The sequence below is a fragment of the Danio rerio genome, chromosome 19 (genome assembly GCF_052040795.2).
Source record: "Danio rerio strain M-AB ecotype USA chromosome 19, GRCz13ab, whole genome shotgun sequence".
Classification (NCBI taxonomy): domain Eukaryota; kingdom Metazoa; phylum Chordata; class Actinopteri; order Cypriniformes; family Danionidae; genus Danio; species Danio rerio.
Genome location: NC_141039.2, coordinates 40,064,771 through 40,084,986, shown reverse-complemented (window position 1 = coordinate 40,084,986; position 20,216 = coordinate 40,064,771). Strand labels below are relative to the sequence as shown.

At 33.8% G+C, this 20,216-nt stretch overlaps 1 protein-coding gene across 1 annotated transcript in view; it reads right to left on the bottom strand.

Moving 5' to 3' along the window:
- The window catches only part of thsd7aa (thrombospondin, type I, domain containing 7Aa), a 215,681-nt gene that overhangs the window by 31,252 nt on the left and 164,213 nt on the right, over window positions 1-20,216 (bottom strand). Inside the window, 6 exon segments of the mRNA NM_001122760.1 lie at window positions 5,956-6,073; window positions 6,179-6,294; window positions 7,754-7,895; window positions 10,865-11,018; window positions 11,121-11,254; window positions 13,124-13,302. Of these exon segments, the coding sequence (NP_001116232.1) occupies window positions 5,956-6,073; window positions 6,179-6,294; window positions 7,754-7,895; window positions 10,865-11,018; window positions 11,121-11,254; window positions 13,124-13,302 (843 nt within the window).

Below are 20,216 nucleotides of genomic sequence, written 5' to 3'. Positions count from 1 at the left end.
TTTGTTTTTGCGAATACGCTTTTTGAGATCTCAAATTTCTCTCGCTAGTGCCATTCGTGCCTGCTGTTCTTGCGTAGAGGCCACTCTGTTCCACCAGAGGCCACTAACGACTGACTGACCGATCAACTGACCCACCCTCCTACTTCCCTAAATCCAATCTATAGTGTTTTCAAAAGCCCTGCATGACCTGTCCACCCACTTTCCTAAACCCAACTGACAGTTTTTAAAAGCAATATGGAAAAAGAAAAGCCCTCGTCTGATTTTTACCAAGTTTTCAGATTCTACCACATTCTCACCCTGTTATTTACTTGTTTATTAAATTTTTTGGCTTCTGTTTTTTTATTTTCTGCTTTCTGGAACCATTCTTCACCGGACTCAACCCCGTCGTCAACTACTCTCTGCGTCTCAAGTCCGCCGACATACATGGTGAGCTACTGGTCAAACTGGTAACAGTTGGAAAGCCGTCTATATGGAGGTAAGTGGTAAGCTGGTAAGCACGAAAAGGAACGCTGCCATACCGCCCTGTAGCATTCATTTTAAAAACAAAATGCAGTCATACGTACCTCTGGCTACATAATTTGTGATCTCCAGTAATGTATATATGTGGATGTAAGGTCCTGATATACAGTTATTCAAACACAACCCTAACCCCAACACTAAAACTTACTTAAACTAACCCTTACCCTTCACTTAAGCTTAACCTAAAAACTAAAGGGTGTGACGTCATTTTGAAGAAAATCAGAACCAAATTAAGTTTGTTTCAGGAATTCATCAAAACATTCATTTCAGCAGGTTAACGCCTTCAAAATACCACTGGTTAACAGCAATTGAGTAACATGCATACATGACATTTTTATCCAGATTGTTTGTTAAGGTTAGATGTTAGTGAATTAAAACAAACACTAAAAAGAAGAAATACTAAAGTTGTTTAATCCTATAAAGCTGTTTGCTTTTATGTAATCTATTCTCAAAAGTGCTTTGTAAATAAATGTGATGCAAGTTGACTCGAGTCTCGAATAGCAGAACGTATACAAACATAGATATTATTTTCTCTCCACTGTAACTGTAGATGTATTTCCTTTATTTTGTCAATAAAGACAGACTTGTATGTTCTGGCTAGAAAAAATGCACTAATGCACTCTACTTTCCCTTATGATCAATTTACAGTTGCAGCTCATCCAGAACACTGCAGCCAGGATTCTGACCAGAACCAGAAAATCAGAGCACATCACACCTGACCTCAGGTCTTTACACTGGCTCCCAGTAACACACAGAATAGATGTTAAAGTATTACTACTTGACTAAATCACTAAATGGCCTAGGTCTAGGACAGGGGTCACCAATCTCGGTCCTGGAGGGCCGGTGTCCCTGCAGGGTTTAGCTCCAACTTGCCTCAGCACACCTGCCTGGGTGTTTCAAGTATACCTAGTAAGACCTTGATTAGCTAGTTCAGGTGTGTTTGATTAGGGTTGGAGCTAAAATCTGCAGGACACCGGCCCTCCAGGAACAAGTTTGGTGATCCCTGGCCTAGGACCTCAATACATTACAGATATGCTCACTGAATACAAACCTAATAGATCACTCAAATCTTTAGGATCAAGTAAATTAGAAATTCCAAGAGTTCAGTCAAAGCAGGGTGAATCCGCCTTTAGCTATTACGCTCCCCACTGCTGGAATCAGCTTCCAAAAATGATCAGATGTGCTCCAACATTAAGTATATTCAAATCAAGACTGAAAACACATCTGTTTGGCTGTTTCCTCCTGAATGAGCACTGTGCTACATCCATATAGATCACACTATTTTGTCTTTCTTTTCTTTTTCATTCTTTAATCATTATAATCTGTTTTTAATAATTTAATCATCATTTTTATTTTTGTGTTTCTTTTATTCTTGTTCATGTTGAATTACCATTGTGTATGAAATGTGCTACAGTATATAAATAAATTTGCCTTGCCTAGAATGCATCCTAGATGAACGGTGAAAGAAAACTGCAAAAAGCTGTAAAAGATTACATGTTCAAATTTACGTTTTTTATTTTAATTTAACTTTCTAGATTATTTTTGAGTCTCACATGCTGTCGTAAATCAATTAAGCAAGTAATGCAAGTTAAATTGATTTGTAGGTTAATTTAATTCATTCATTTATTCATTCATTTTCTTGTTGGCTTAGTCCCTTTATTAATTCGGGGTCGCCACAGCGGAATGAACCGCCAACTTATCCAGCAAGTTTTTACGCAGCGGATGCCCTTCCAGCTGCAACCCATCTCTGGGAAATATCCACATACACATTCACACACACATTCATACACTACGGACAATTTAGCCTATCCAATTCACCTGTACCACATGTCTTTGGACTGTGGGGGAAAATGGAGCACTCGGAGGAAACCCACGCAAAGGCAGGGAGAACATGCAAACTCCACACAGAAACGCCAACTGAGCCGAGTAATTTAATTTAGCTTTGACTTAAAAAATTTAATCTTCAATCTTTTCTTTTACAGTGAAGTGTTTTGAGCACATTAAGTGTGTGTTAAACTGTATGTCAAGTGATTTGTGCATACGATACAGGCTTCAGCACAAAAATATCCTATAAAAGTTTTTGTCAAAAGATAATTCGGTCTAGCTGTGCTTGGAAAAGACTGTGTCCAATACGAACTTCTTTGCAGTCAGTTTTATCTCAGAAAATACTGGATGTACACAACCTTGAAGGGTACAGCTGGGCACTTCATAATGTTAAGCATGATCATAGCTCAGTCCCGACTGACACACTGCCCTCAAGCTAGCTGTACCAGATGCAATTCATCTTGGCCACAGCCTGGCGTGATGGAGCTTCCCTGCGGACAAGCCTTTCTGAAGCCACAAACCAAATCATCTCCCAGCTCCATGCATCCTCTTTTTATATGCTGGCTTCAGCTGGGAAAACCGTACACACACAAGTGCTTGTGTGCATTTGTGAGAGTTTCTAGCTGTAGGGATCGCTCGTTTTCTCAGTTCTTTCTCTCTCTCCTTTCCTTTTCATCTCTTCATGTCTCTATTGGTGGTCGAAGCTCCAGGTTTAAAAAAATGTGTAAAAATGCATAACCACTGAACACAGAGAGAACCGATGCAAGCTGTTTAGCTTATGGCTCCACTATAAACTGGGTTTCAGATTGCTTTACACTATTGTGTGCTGCATTAGACATGTTAATTTGTTCTTACTGACAAAAATAAATCAATTCATGTCTGATTTAATGATGTTTGTTAATGCTAATTAGGCAAAAAATAATATTAAACTTAAAAAGCCCAACACTATGCATTCATCAAAAAAATATTAAATCAATAAATGGATAACTACATAAATACTGAAACTATACATACACATACTGCATACTACATACTACACACACTACGCTCTGTGCTGATTTCTGAATTAAAATGAATTACTTCACATTGAAACTAAATGTAGTTCAGGGTAATAATGTATAATATTCCCTAAAACATATTTTTTATGAATTACAAATTCAGTCTGGATCACTTTCATCAAATATATATAGATATATTAAGCACGCAGTTAGTGTTAACCGGATAGTTCTGTTCTGGGCAAAATTCCATGTGCTCATCCTTGCAGGCATGGATGGACAGAGCGTGAGAGAGCAGCAGGTCAAGCCCCCTATGGGGGTAACAGAACAGAATCCAAAAGCATTCATAAGCAGTTTGATTATAAGTCAATGTAAATGCCAAAGACAAAAGGCTAATTATAATATACTTGGCTAATATTATGGACAGATATGAGAAATGAGCTAGGAGGAGTTGGAGATTGTGGAGGGCGTGTAGAAATGGGAAGCAGCCAAAAGCTGAAGAGAGGGCGAATGTACAGTATGATATGAACAGCTGACTGTCAGCTGATGCAAGCTTATCCTGAGCTTTTTGTTTTAACCCAGGCTCATTACAGTTACATACCCCTATATACATTTGACTACTAGAGGCCGCTGTGTCCTCGCGTAATAGTGGAAAAGCCATCCACAAGGAGGTAAGCGGTCAGCTGGTTGGCGGCATCACACCGCCCCGTACAGTTTGTTTTAAAGACAAAATGCAGCCATACGGAGCTCTGGAAACATAATTCACGCTCTCCAGAAATGTATACGGGGGAATGTTTTCACAATGAGCCAGTGTTGCTTTTTTTGTCATATTACTGTGATATTTGTAATTGTAAACAAAATCTAAATCTAAAATATAAACATACAGTTGAAGTCAGAATTATTAGCCCCTCTCTAAATTTATTATTATTTTTTTATATTTCCCAAATGATGTTTAACAGAGCAAGAACATTTACACAGTATGTCTAATTTTTTCTTCAGGAGAAAGTCTTATTTTTTATTTTAGCTAGAACAAAAGCAATTTTCAAAAAAAAAAAAAAAAAAAAACATTTTATGGTCAAAATTATTAGCCCCTTTAAGCTATATATTTTTAGATAGTCTACAGAACAATACATCATTATACAATAACTTGACTATATACCCTATCCTGCTTAGTTAACCTAATTAACCTACTTAAGTATTTAAATGTCACTTTAAGCTATAGAAGTGTCTTAAAAAATGTCTAGTAAAATATTATTTACTGTCATCATGGCAAAGATAAAACAAATCAGTTATTAGAAATGAGTTATTAAAACTATTATGTTTGGAAATGTGTTCCTCTCTCCGTTAAACAGAAATTGGGTAAAAAATAAACAGGGGGGCTAATAATTCTGACTTCAACTGTACATATTTGTTGAAAATTATTCCCATCGTTAAAACATATAATTTTTTTGTTTTGTTACTGAAAAGGTACATAAATGTATACATACCGTTTTTTAAAATCATATCATATCATCAAAAAATCTAATCATATCATATCACAAAAACCCCATAAACACATTACTAAAAACAATTGTTTCGAAAAATAAAATAAAATAAACAGAATACCTTTAATATCTAATTTCTAAAAACTAATTTCTTTTGTATTTGCCATGGTAGTAATAGTATTATAACATTTTACATTATAATAATATCATATAACATTGTATCTTGCAAAATGTCTTGTAATATATAAGTTAGACTTTTATATAAACTTTTTTTTTTTTCAAACCATCATAAATGAGACGTTCTCCAGAAGAACAATATAATAGGAAACACAGTGTAAAACATCAAATGGAAAATATATAATAATCAAATTATAATAATTTTGTATTCAACTGTATTGAATAAAATTTAAGGTAAAATTTAAATGAAAAACTAAATGTTAAAATATAAATACTATAACAGCACATAAATAATTCTCCAAGTAACTCAAGTAAATATTAAAACAAGTAAAAACATTTTTTTTTATTGCATCTCAAAAATTTATTTCAGTATAACAGTAGGAATTTGCTTTCATATCTGTGTGCTGCAACCATGAGAACCGCTCTCTTTCTTTCTTCTCTATCTATATGGGAATCCTCCCGTCGGGGGACAGATTAAACATGCCACAACAAACTAATCCAGCACAGGTTTCATGTAGCGCCAGGGTTTGCTGTCCATTGGCCCTCAAAGACCTTGTGCAGTGAAGTCTCTGAAGCCCCAAACACACAAACATAATGAACCCCCCAATCAATCGTCAGAGCAGATGGAATTACACTCAAGGACATCATTATCCGCCTTACAATTGTTCGCACACCATAAATTTCAGTGGTTTCAGCGAATGCTTTTGGTAATTCTGAGACAACAGAGCGCTCAGTGTAATTCCCATCAAACCAGCTATATAACGTTAGCTAACATCCAGACTAATGTTTTGGACTGCAACACCCTAAAAAGAGACTCCAGGGGCTGTTGATATTGTCTCAAACAGACTGTCAGAGTGCTGAGAGTGTGAATTAACCAGGCCTTGCTAATTTAATTTCCCAGAAAGTGTGAATTTTTAGCATGTTCTGGCAATTTTGAATGGGGGGTTAGTGCCTACCTGCAAGACCACAAGTATGAGAGCATTCAGACCAAGAAGACCAGTCGGACAGCTGGCAGTTCACAGGACACTCGACCACACAAGACGCGTTCATCTGCCATTTCTTCTCCAGACCGAGCTTTAAGAAACAATTAAGACAAACAATAAGAGGTTTATTTATTTTTTGTCAGGTGAATTCAGGTGAACAGAAGCAGCATCATGTTTCGGGAGCTGAAAAAAGTACCTCTTCACAAAACTTGAGGTCCACAGATTTGCTGTCGCTGCGAACACAGTCCAGCATTCGCGTCTTGAATCCAACCCCGCACACGGCTCGCTCACTCAGTTGACACGTGCTCCAGTCTGGAACAGAAATACCATTAAGATTAAAGTAATTGTTTCAGCCTGAATGTGGCCAACCATTTTAAATGAATACCTTTCATACTACTTGCTGCTTATGGTTACATACTTGGAATGTGTACTTATGGTTAACTAAAATTAACCATAAAATTAAATTATTTAAATAAATGTATGTATAAATAATGTAAAATAATTAATTAAAATGTTTTATTAGTTTAAATTGATCTTTATCTATAATAATAATAATAATAATAATAATAATAATAAAAATAATAATAATAATAATAATAAATAAAATTAAAGACAATTAGAAACGTAATAAAATGTAATGCAAATGAAAAAAAATGCTGCTTAAATTACAAAAACTAAAACTGGAAAAAAATTATATATATATATATATATATATATATATATATATATATATATATATATATATATATATATATATATTTATAATTATTGTTATACACATTTGGAAGTTTACTGCAACAAACTAAAATTCTTTTAAAAAATGCAAAAGGTAAATAAAATAATTGTTAAATACATAATAGTGTGCGAAAAATAACTATGAATAACTTAATAGGGCATGAAGCACATCAAAATGTAGATTAAAATATTTAAAACATGTAAAATAATAATAATAATGACAATAACAACAACACTAATAATAATAATATTATTAATAATATTATTAATAACACTAATAAAAATAATAAATAAAAATAATAATGAGAGAAAATTCAAATGAAAGACAATTAGAAATGTAATAAATGTAATACAAAATGCAAAACATAACAAGTGCAACAAATGCAACAAACAAAGTTCTACAAAAATACACAAAAAAATTAAATAATTATTAAATACTATAATAGTGTGCAAAAATAACTATAAATAACTAAATAGGGCATCAAAATTTAGGTTAAAACATTTAAAATAATAATAATAATAATAATGATAATAATAATAATAAATGTAAAATAAGACTAAATTAAAATGAAAGATGAATGAGAAATGTAATAAAATGAAATGCAAATTTGAAAAAAAAGAAAAGAAGAAAAACTAAAGTTCTAATAAAAAATGCAAAAAAGTAAATAATAATTATTATTATACGCTATAATAGTGTGGGAAAAATACCTATAAATAACTAAATAGGGTATTATTATTATTATTATTATTATTATTACGATTATTATGACTATTATTATTATTATTATTATTAAAATATCATGTAAAATGCTTTATTTATATTTGTATATTTTATGTCTTTTTAAAAATAACAATTTCATTATGAATCTACTAACTTTAGTTAGTTAGCACATATAAATTAATACAATGGCAAAAGTTTTTAATAAAAGAGAAGAAACAAACAAATACTATGACGAATCCCATGAAAGAGAGATTTCAATGCAACAGTCTGAAAGCTAACAGCCACATCAGTTTAGTTAAGATGCAGTGATGTTACCTGTGATATTATAGGAGTAAAGGAAACAGTTGGAGTTGAGTGTGCATATTTCTTTCTCTGTGGTGGAAGGACACTGTTTCCTCTCACCGGGCTGACGGATAGGACTGGCGCTCCTCTGCCTTGTACTATTCACATTACACGGCTTCAAAAAAACAAAAAACAAAACAAAGCTTTAAATGAACAAACAATGCTCAATGAACAACACAAAGAACAATCAGAGAGAAGGACGTATTCAGCATATGCGCATAAGATTTATTTGGCTTTTGCATTCTCCTTGCTATTTCAGCCACTGGCAGCTCATTCTGAAGGAAATAAATCTGTCTCTGATGTCATGTGTAAGATGTTTTAATCCTTTGCGCATTTTCACCGCAGGGAGACTCTCAGCGTCCATGGCAATTAGCAACCCTTGCAGTTTGGTGGCAGAAAGCCTGGGATTCACAGCGAGTAACCTTCGCCTGAGAGAATCCTCAATAATGCCCAGACACACACATACACACACAAACACACACTTGTATATATAGTTTATGATGAATCTCCATAGGCATAATGTGTTTCATACTGTAAAAAATGCATATGATATCCACTTAAAAATAATATTTGCTGTGTGTTCAAGCTACTTGTTTAAAAAGAGCTGAAACAACACAATGTTGAAGTTCCTTTGGGGACAACTTAATTGTTTTGTTCAACCCACTTACATTTGTAAAAACTTAAAAGTTAACCTAATTTCTTAATGTTGTCCCAACACAAATTGATTGTGTGGAACCCAGCATTTTTTTCCAGTGTAGCCTTTAACCTATATCCCTATCCATGAACCCAACCCTCACAGAAAAGCTCTGGCATAATTTGAATGTCATAAGACCCCATCAGTATGACTTTTAAGTGTTTTAAATTATGAGGACGCAAGGTATGTCCTCTTAAACCACCTAGTGTAGGTCATACCCATATCATTATATAATTTATTGTCCTCGTTAATCACATAAACAAGCACACACACACTGGAAATATACAAAAGCACGTCTGATTTTGCCTGTGTGTTTACTGACAGCTGACCAAATGTTGAGCTGCTCATGCTGTTCCTCAGATCCTCTTCAACAGGAGTTGATCCAGTCTCAAAAATCCACACACATTTGACTTACAAGACTTGCAGGTGACATGCTGTTATCTTTGAGGACACCCTAATTTAGCTTATTATACATCATAACATATATATGGAGCTAATGCTTCTTCCCATATTGGTAAACTTTCGGTGAACGGTTAATGTGACTCTTTTTTATTTTATACAGTTCCTTTTACAGCATCGATGTTGTATTGTAATTAAAATACAATCAGTTAAATAGACTGTGTCATTAATTTAGTTGCTCAAGAGTAAAACGAGACAAAAAGCCGTTTACTCGCACACGCCCGTCAGAATCGGCAGGTTAGCGCAGAAGCTCCATTGAATATACTGGGGTAAAATAAATGTTCATAATTTAAAGTCATGGCGGGGAAATATGTAATTTAATGCTTCTTGTACAATCTGAGACACACTTTATATTACATATACCTCAGCAAGTGGAGATCGCGGATTTTTAAAGAAAACAGACCTTAAACACGCTGATTTTGTAACGGCATACAGTGCAGAGGAAGCACTTAACCCAGGTTACTGACAAATTAAAAGTCCTTTAGGATACTCTGGCACATACCCTATTTGTTAAATGAAATAAAGAAGTTTATTCTATTTTCAGCTGTTTTGCTCTTGCATGCACCATGTTCTCATAAAGTATTATTTTGTAGCCTCGGTTAATCTAACAGTTTATTAATTTACCTAATAACAACAACAATAATACTACCAATATTAATATAAATAATAATAATAATAATAATATTATTAATAATAATAATAATAATAATAATAATAATAATAATAATAATAATAACTTTTAATCTGAAATTAACCATTCACATTAAATTAACCTTAATATTCAATTGTTTATACCTCAGCTAACTAGAACTAAAAATGCAACTGGTAATAGTTAACAGTAATAATTAGTTAAAATAATATAATTTGGTGGAAACTAAATGACAAATAAACAGAATCACAAACACTAATAAAAATACAACAGCGTTAAATGATTTAATCAGTCTTTAATATAAAATCCCATTTGCATTCAACATGCATGCGGGATGTTCTTACAAAACAGGACCTGTTTTTGCTTTTGAAAGCCAATTATATATTGAAGCTGCCTTGTATTATATCTTAAACGCAAGGAAAAACTACCACATTATGAAATGTTCAACTTTTTAAAATGTTATACCTAACCCTGATTTCAAAATTAAAGATTTGGTCATGCTTATGATATTCATACTTATTCCATGCTAAAACTAGTAATGCTGTCGGCAGTTATCAGACACATTAGATCTCCCCTATCTCAGTCAGTCGCAGGTAGAGACGCAGGAGTATCTTATAGCTCATAGTAACATCTCTTAGCTACTTCTTTGCAAATATTTTTGAGAATATTTCAATCAAATATTTTGAATAATTTGATGTGGTCGACCCCCAGTTGGCTTCCTTGAGATAACACGAAGAAATGAAGGCTAAAGCCTCATTCACACTACACTACTACTAAATCGATAAGCGATCGTTAATTTCAACGGAAAGTGAGTCACTTCCGGCGACCTCCGTGTACACGGACAACAGAGATCGTTGGCGGTCAGGTGGGCATGTCAAGTGGGCATGACAAAGTTCAGAAGTCTTTAACTTTATGCAAATGAAGAGCGACAGGCAGCTACAAAGTCGCTGCTATAGTGTGAATAAGGCATAAGACAACCGTCATTGAGTTACTATGGTTTCGACTATTGTTTGAAAGTCATGCATTCAATTTGAACTGAAGTAAACCTACCTGTTCACACCTTTCAGCCAATCAGGATCAAGAATTTCAACAGATCATAGAATAATTCGAATTATTGCTCCATGACATGCATTGACTACTTTTGTTATTTTGATAAATGTTTCCCGTACTATTTTTGAGCATTGTCAAACTGCAAATCAGAAGAATTTGCTTTCAAGAAGTCGTAGGAGAAAGTGTGATTTTGTGCTATATCTAATATTTGACATATTTTATCTCCTCTCACCAGCGGGCATCGACTCCAGGAGCCCCAGTCGGTCAGAACGCAGTCCTCAGGACAGGGCAGTTTGCTTTCTCTGGCTCCAAGCGGCATCTCCTCTGGGTCACACAGATAGTCTTCAACAGGGTCTGATGGTCCATCAACAGTGTTCTGCATGCACCTTCATTAAAAAAAAAATTCTGTTGGTGGACTATCAGGAAAATGAGCACTATCTAAAAAGGTGATTCAACTAAAGTTTGCTAAGTGTTTGAGTCAGTATTACCTGACTTTCCTAGTCTGTACACCTTCTCCACAGTTCTCCTTCAGATCGACATTGCTGACTTTCCATACGCTCCACGGCTCAGCAACCCAGACATACTGACTGCAGTCACTCAGACACGGAACCACTTCATACACCTGACAAGCATAAAGAATGATCATTGTATACTTTTGTATTGAGAAATCCAAAACCTGTGAAGAGATGATGCCAACCATTGAGGACAACACATACACTTAATACATAAATACACTTCACTAAACATGTACACACAGACATCAACTATATACTTGATTACACTATGATTATATAAAATACTTTTAAATGATAAAATATAATAGTTACTAGTTAATTAGTTAAAGTTATCAATAATTAATAAAGTTACAGTAACTAATAACTTACATTTTTCTGATTTTCATTGTAATTAAATAATAACAATACTTAATAATTTAACTCTTAAAAAATTTTGAATTGAAGTATAGCTTTACTGGCAACACTTTACAATAACATACTGTGGAATTCAATCAATGTTATTGATTCTTTTATTCTATGACAGGGGTCACCAATCTCGGTCCTGGAGGGCCGGTTTCCCTGCAGGGTTTAGCTCCAACTTGCCTTAACACACCTGCCTGGATGTTTCAAGTATACCTACGTAGGAAGACCTTGATTAGCCAGTTCTGGTGTGTTTGATGAGGGTTGGAGCTAAAATCTGCTGGACACCGGCACTCCAGGAACAAGTTTGGTGACCACTGTTCTATGAACTCGATGGAAAAATTTGCTTAATTTGATTACTGATGGAAAGAATGACAATTTCATGAAGCACTGGATAAAAAAAGAGATTTAAGTTATTTAGTTTTGTTGGTTGTATCTGTAGAGACAATATACTTCATGGTAATTGTAAAATATGCAAATATCTAAAAAGAAATGTGAAGTCTGTGTGAATCGCAAGTTGTTGAGACTTTTATTTAGTTATGTTGATGTACTTCCAACTGAAATTAAATAGCAGTGGCAGAGCTATATTTTTGCGCATAATTTCCTTATAGGAAACTAATGATAAGAGAGGCATGGTTAAGACAGCTGTGGCTGAAGCCGTCAAACTAACGTCAAAAGAGAAGAATCGCCACTCCAAACACGAAAGCAAACGGTCCCACAAACATTTTTCTTTCAATGGATTAACTTGTACTTTCAATTTCTAATTAATTAGAACATTACATTGATTTACTTGTAAATAAACTATATAGCATTACTATTGTAATATATTTCTGTAAAATAAATGTACTGTAGTCTTGGTAAATGCCTGTCTAAAACGATTTAAAAACATAATTGATATGATTGATATGATTTCCTAATATCATTTTTTACTCTACAATTACTTGTTATGCCATCTCAGAAAACAAATAGAAGTTCTATTACCATAATAAAAACAATGCAGAAAAAATAAATTATATGGTTTTGTTCCTTTTTAATTAGGAAACCTGCCAACCTCATTTCTATGTCAAGCTAATCAAGTGTGTGATGTTTCTTGTCACTTGTAAGATTATTCCTATTGGTCCTTGAAGTCTAACTTGGATTAATAATTGCTCCAAAATTAATAATTATCATCTAAAAATCACTGTTTAATCAGGTGTGCACCACTATTAATCATTTAAAACTTGAGAGTTTTACCTGAGCCTGTTGCCGGATTCCCGCAATGATGAGAGCGAGAGAGTGAAGATGAAAGAGGGAGTATGAAAAACAGACGTTATTACATGTAACACATTAATAACCTCAGAAGATCATTTAATTGACACAATTTCATCTTAGCAGTCATTAATGATCTCAAACTAGGTTGCACAAACAATATCCCATGATCAAACAGTATAAACATATTAGGAAACCCCACTGATGTACATTAAAGAAACATACAATTCCGTGTGCTCCTTTGATAAAAAATTTACAGCTCCATGATAATTAATAATTAAAACAAGACAAGCACATTCTCATTAAAAAACCAAAGAGTCCACACATACCTGATTCACATGGTCTAGTTTGGGACAAGGCCTGCCGCCGTTATAAGGTTTTTCCCGAAGCCACTTGGACCGTACTTTGACTCCACTGCCACAGGATTTACTGCACCGGGACCAGTTTGACCATTCGCTGAGTTTACAGTCTGATGGGCAGGGGATGATGCATGCTTCCTCGATGTAACCTACAAAATATAGAGAGATTAATGAAACTTTAATGTGTTTTAAGAAGCTACTATATACAATAAGAGATCACATATATGTATAAATATATATAGGTGGGCATAGATTATTTTTTAATCTAGATTAATCTAGAAATTAATCTAGATTAAAATGGCTCATTTGAATTCTGCTGAAGGCATTCAGAATATGTGTGCTACCCAAATAATAAGTCTTTGAGAACGGGTTTCTCAAGCCTGGTGGCGCATTAGACCAGGGGCTCATTTCCTGTTTCCAAATGTATCACAAATTGCTTGAGACACAGTTAGAAACATCACTGATAGTTGGTGATGAAAATAAATGATGTTCAATAAGATGTTGTCATGTTTACCAGTGAAGAAACCACCAGATGTCGCTGGTAAACACTCACTCATGAAACTACAAATTTGCCAGTAAATGGACTACATATTCAGTCATGCCACACACACACACACACCTGCTTCAAGTCTCCACTGATTAGACTCCCACAGCTGATCCTGCTTCAAGACTGGTTACAAAGAGTATTTAGGCAGCACACACTCTCATTCACATTGCCGAGTCTTGTTATCTGTAAAAGTAACACTACAACGCGTTTTCCTTGTCTTGTTTCTCCGTGTTTTGACCTTAGCCTAGTTTATCCTTTTGTCCTTGTTTGCCGCCTGCCTTCTGACCCCTCGCCTGTGTTTGATTACGATTCTGGATTGTCTACATATATCTGTTTGCACCTGAATTGACCATCGCTTGCCTGACTTTGAATAAACCTGCATTTGGATCCTACCTTCTGATGTCAGTGTCACTCCCCGTCGTTACAGATGTACTTGTGTTTACAAACTGTTTATTCAGTTAAACATGAATTTTGAACTGTTGGCCTACATAAGCTCCAAACAGCGATTTTTGATCACCTTAATCCGACTAAAGTCATTACTGAACTAAACAGAAATGGAATTAAGATGTGGAGTATGCATATATCAGTGGCTTTATTGAAGTAAACACCGCGATCAAACTATTACTGTGATGTAGGACTTTTCGCCATATTTTCCGACAAAATCATACACGTGGCTGTCAGTAAAGGACCGCACACACACGTCGCGAAATGCAGATTTTTTTTTTCCATTTGGCGTGCGTTATTGCGTCCAAATACCCCAGTTTGTCACAGCGACATAAATGAAATGTTCATGAGTGAAACTGTCGAACTGCAGTTAAAGTCAGGCATCCTGCCGATTTGATTCAGATGGGACTTTTTTGTCAGACGGCTCACCTGTCATGTATAGATAGCTTGCGTAGAACAGAACCAGATATTTTCTTTATCGCGCGATAAAAGTCTCACGGAAACACAGCACGTTAACGCCGATAATGGCTCACCGTCAGAATTATTAGCTCCTCTGTTTATTTTTTTTCCCCAATTTCTGTTTAACGGAGAGATTTTTTTAAACACAGAATTTTTTTATTATTAATTAATTAATTAAACAAACTATACATATATTTTATTTCTAGCCATAAATACAGCAGAATTTTTAACAACACCACACGCTACAGCCATGGTTTCAATTGAGTCAAACCTACATGGTACGTTTATGACACTTACCCTAACACAATGTGACAGGTGGAGATAGTCTGTGTTGAAGCAGTATTAAGGTTAAGGTTGCGGCATTTGCACTGATATGGGCTGCTGAAGTTTCAGTTTACATCACAACTTGCAAAGGTCATGATTGTGATGGGAAAGCAGCATGAAACAGCTCAAGCCCAGGACAATTTCAGAGGATTATCAAAAATTTTTTTTGTTAGGTATTCTGTAATATCTTGCACTTAAAGCCTACAATCAGAACCATATCCGGTATGGTTCCCCTACAAATCCAAAGACATGCCCTATAGGTGAAATGAGTAGGCTAAATTGTCAGTACTGTATGTGTGTGAATGAGAGTGTTACGCTCCCTAAAACATATGCTGGATAAGTTGGCTGTTCATTCTGCTGTGGTGACCCCTGATTAATAAAGGGACTAAGCTGAAAAGAAAATGAATAAATATATATTATATTATATTATATTATATTATATTATATTATATTATATTATATTATATTATATTATATTATATTATATTATATTATATTATATTATATTATATTATACTGTAAATTAAACGTTTTATTTTACAGTGTCATTGTATTTGGTACTTGTAGTAAATTGAACAAAATTGCAAGTAACAAATCAGCTTTTAATTAAATTTTTAAAATATAAAAGGTCATTTTAAAATTCAGATGCAGAACATTTTGGTAATTTTGTTTTTTTTTAAATATTTCTTCCACATTTTTCGAGTGCCTTGGACTGATTTTTGCAGTTTATTCTTTTGAATCTCTTACCCAAAGAGAACCGACACATTATTTAAGCTAGCGCTGAGCACTTTCTGTTTGATTTTGAACATTTTGGAGATATTTTATTATAAGGTACCCTTCTCTGTACCTTAACATTTAAAATGTTTAAATTAGGAATGCTTGATGATCCAATATTACATTAAATAATCACAATTAATGTGAACAATTTGTGTTACTATAAAAATAATTATTCAAATTGATTCAAATTTTCTTAAACTCATTCGAATACACTCACATCTTAGCTTGTGTCTTTAATATTTTCATATATTTTTATATAGTTCATTCATGACTACGCCCTCCACAAAGAATAAGAAAAAAGATATCTGTAATACACACACACACACGCACTTTTGAACCAGAATCCCTATAACAGAGACTCTTCAAAGCTGGATTAAACACGCTCGACCCCCCCTATAAACTGCCTAGGGCAACATGTCAATCTGACAGACTCACAAAATGGCAAGAGGCTTCAAATGGAAAGACAGTTTCTCCAGGATTTTGCAATTCTGCGATCCCCGAATTGAACATAATTCAGAAGAGCTTGCAGTTTTAAATATTTACCTCACATTTTGTACAGCATTAGAGACTTTGTGTGACATTATTGCAACTTGTGTTCAGCCAAAACAAACTTGAAGTAGGCTTTATGTGTTGAATTGATTGCTAAACTAGACTATTTCCATTCAAAAGAACAGAAACAAACCACTTTAAATAATGTTGAACTACAAATAATCCAAACATAGTGAAAACAAAGTGAGTGATTTGTTTGCCTTTGTACTTTATTGTTATCTGTCATGGAAATTAGCTACTCTTGGTATTTTAACGTGACATTAGTATCAGAAGTATATCTGTGGCCAAAGCTCTAGAGTTCATTATGGTTTGTTCCTCAAAGATTATTTTATCTTCGTAATCCCTGAAGTACAGTAATACTATTTTGTGGTTATTTCTGGTCTGCTGGAAGTAATTAGTTATTTTTTAGTATTCAATTCATAAACTGTATAGAGTAATGTCATCTCATTGTACCCAGTTTATTAAATTATTTTTACGTTCAAGCAAATCATTATGTAGTAAAACGGTGGATGGGTTAAGATGTAAACAATTCATTTTCTTTATGTAATGTAAAGAGATCCAATGGTTCTTGAGTTCAAAAAGGCAACATACATACAAAGAAATACAGAAATGTGACTTGTTCTCTGTGTATATTATCACAGCAAAAATATGTTTGATAAAGAAGTATAAAAATTAAGAAGTAAACACAAAGCGGTGATGGCTGCATTTAAAGAACTGCTTCATGAAGCTTTGAAATTTGTACAAATCTTTTGTGTTGAATGAATTGGTATAAATTGGTAAGGTCACATCATTTCAGTGAACATGGCTTCATTAGGTCATTACTGTTTTGAGAAGTTTTTGAAAATTCAATGGTTCTCTGTTGAAGGGTGATTTGTTTAATAATATAAAATCTACATCAATTATGCAGGTTTATTCAGATTACCAGAGAGTGATGAATCACTGAACATGTTAGTTTTACCCTGACTTCAGATTAGTTTTACAGAGTTCGTAGATGTTTTATTGAGACATTTGTAAAATGAAAAGGAATAATATTAATACTTTAATGATCTCTTGTTGATCTGTTTAGCAGAGCGCATAATGAAACAGGCTAAATAAGCCTTAAAAATTGATAAAAGAACGCATATTATTCAGACACTAGATATGTAATGATATTAGATTAGTTATTTTAATAGCATTTCATTGTATTTTCAATTTATTGCTTGAAATGTGCTTAAAAAGCAAGTTTTCATCAATGTTTTTGTTACAGTTTTATGGTTTTGACCAGCATGTGTTCCAAGCATGTGATGTTTTGAACACATTGAAAAAGTGAATCAAAAACGAGGCCAGGGACACTTTATGTTTGGTTTTTGTTTCTGTTTCTTGGGCAGGTATCCGTGAGGGACTGCTGCCACATGATTTTATAAATATAAAAAATATATAAATATTCGTTTTACAGATTCCTTCTCCTCATGCACTTCAAGTATGAAGTCTGAACCACGTTGCAGCTTAGTTTTTCTAATCACTACAATTAAATAAAAATAAAATAAATAAATAAAAAAAGAAAAATCAAAAATTCAAACAACAAAAACTGGGGGGAATTTGTTTGCCTAGGCTATGGCATAAAAGTGATTTTAACTTTCAAAATCTTTATTCAAACACTTGCATAACATTTTTATCCAAAGTGACTAGCATTAGAAAACAGCAATATTTAGATGCTTTGGCAGTTTTAAGTTAGTTTAACAGTTTGGTTTTAAGTATTAAAGCGTTTATCGTCCTTTCCTTTGGCTATGAAGTTTGAACCATGTTATAGATTTGTTTTAAATTTACCAGCTACTTTACCCATAACTAAAATAAACCCAAGGCTGGGCTGAAAAGACACCCAGATACATGGAAAAACAGACACAGAAACAGAAGGAGCATACAGTATAAACACATGGCTAATATGCTAACCCCATAGCAACAAACAAGGGTAACACTGGGTTGTGGCACAGAAAACAAAGTAAATTGAAAGGAACAGCAACTGCAATTGTGACAACAAATAATTTTGCCGCAAATGTTGAAAAAAAAAGCTGCAACAAAGAAAAAAAATTAGGCCAAAAAAATCAGAATAATGTATGATCAGGGAGCAAGAGGAGATAGAGAAACTCCCGGGCTTCGTCAGCACATCTCTAGCTTCAGGGATGCCAAGTGTTTGAGGCTGTCGCCAGTTACCAGCTGAGAGCAGACAATCCATACGAGAGGATTGTGAGTCACACAGAGAGGTCTGAACGTCATGAGCTCCACAACATCGCACGCGCTTTCATCTAACGCTGTCTAATCTCAGGCTCTGCCAAAGGCTTGTTTCTGAGCTGGTTGCTGCAGGAGGTGGAGAAAGGTGCCCGCACAGAATTAGATCAGGAACACTGCTGCGGAGGAATGATATCGGTAGACGCGCTTAAACTGAATGCTGTATAATCACATTTTATTGAAAAATGCATTTTATATAGCTGGATGAATCAGACAATGATTTGTTTATTTCGAGGTTTGCGATGCAACTTTTTACATATGTAAAATATTTTCTTGATTGGCAGATTAGTATATGAAGCCACTGAATATTTGGAGTAACTATGCAAATCAAAAATTATTACAAATGTAAAACAAAAGATTATTTTAGGCAAGAAAATAGTTTAATAATGTATAGCACTGCATAGTGAATATTTAATTTTATTCTGCACTCACATTTATGAGATTTCTTTTTTCTGATTATTATTTGGTGAAAAATGTATCATATTTCCTGTTTTAAAAATTGGTTCTCACATCTATCATAATATTAAACGCATTTTTTTTTAAATTAAAGGATTTATTCCAAAGATTGACCAGATTATTTGTAAAATTAAACAAAACAAAACAATACTTTTTTACTGTATTATTCTGTAAAATTAGATGTAATTTTAGTGACAGTAATAAAAAAAGATAAATATAACTAAAAAATATTGTCTAAACGCAAGTAATATTTTAATAAAAAAATATTCAAACAAAAATCTGCAGAAAAAAACAGTGTAAAAATATTTTTTCAACGCAGAAATATCAGATCAGCCAATGACATGAATTTGGGAGCAGGAGTTTTAGTTTGTCCTGCCAATAGCATAACTGACTTTTGCATTTGCTTATTTGCATATTTAACTGTATTAGTTTAGCAGACATTTCGATCCAAAGCATCTAACAAAATAAGATAAAAGAAACACAGGCTCTATTTTAAAGACCTAGCCGCAAAGTCTAAAGAGCATTAAGGCCGTGTCTGAATCGACTATTTTAAGGACAGAAACACAACAGGGTTGTGCTTTAAGTCTTTTAATGAGTATGAGTGTGTTTTGAGCATTAAACCAATCAGCGCATTAAACCAATCAGAGTCTCATCTCCCATTCCGTTTAAGACTTAGTTTGATCATGCTATTGTTCATTTGCTATTGACATGACAGACTTTGTAAGTGAAAAAACTAAATGATTTACTAGCGGGAAAACAGTTAAACAGACCATCTGCACGAGGATAAAAAACAAGCCTCCTCCATTCAGCTCCTTTACTTTCTCTTTGCTTTCTCTTTACTACTTTACTTTTGTGGATAAGGAAATGGTGGAAACTTAAGACATCCATTAGCCCACATATTTATTATTATTTGTTAAGATTTGTTTCAAAACTATTTCTAAACTCAGTTTTAATTTCCAGCAAACAAATAAATGAACAATAATAACAAAGTGTGGCCAAAAAACTGAGTTGAATCCAAACACACATCCTACTCTAATGCCCCATATAGTGACGCAAACGTCTGCAAAACCCGAAAGGTGAACAAATCTAACCTTGCTTTTATTAAATTAAAGCATATAATAAATAATACTAATAATTATAACATTATACAAATGCAATTTGTCATAAATGAAATGAAAAAAGGCATGAAGAAGGCATGGATGCAGTGGTTTTTATATTTATATAGAAAATAATAATATTTGT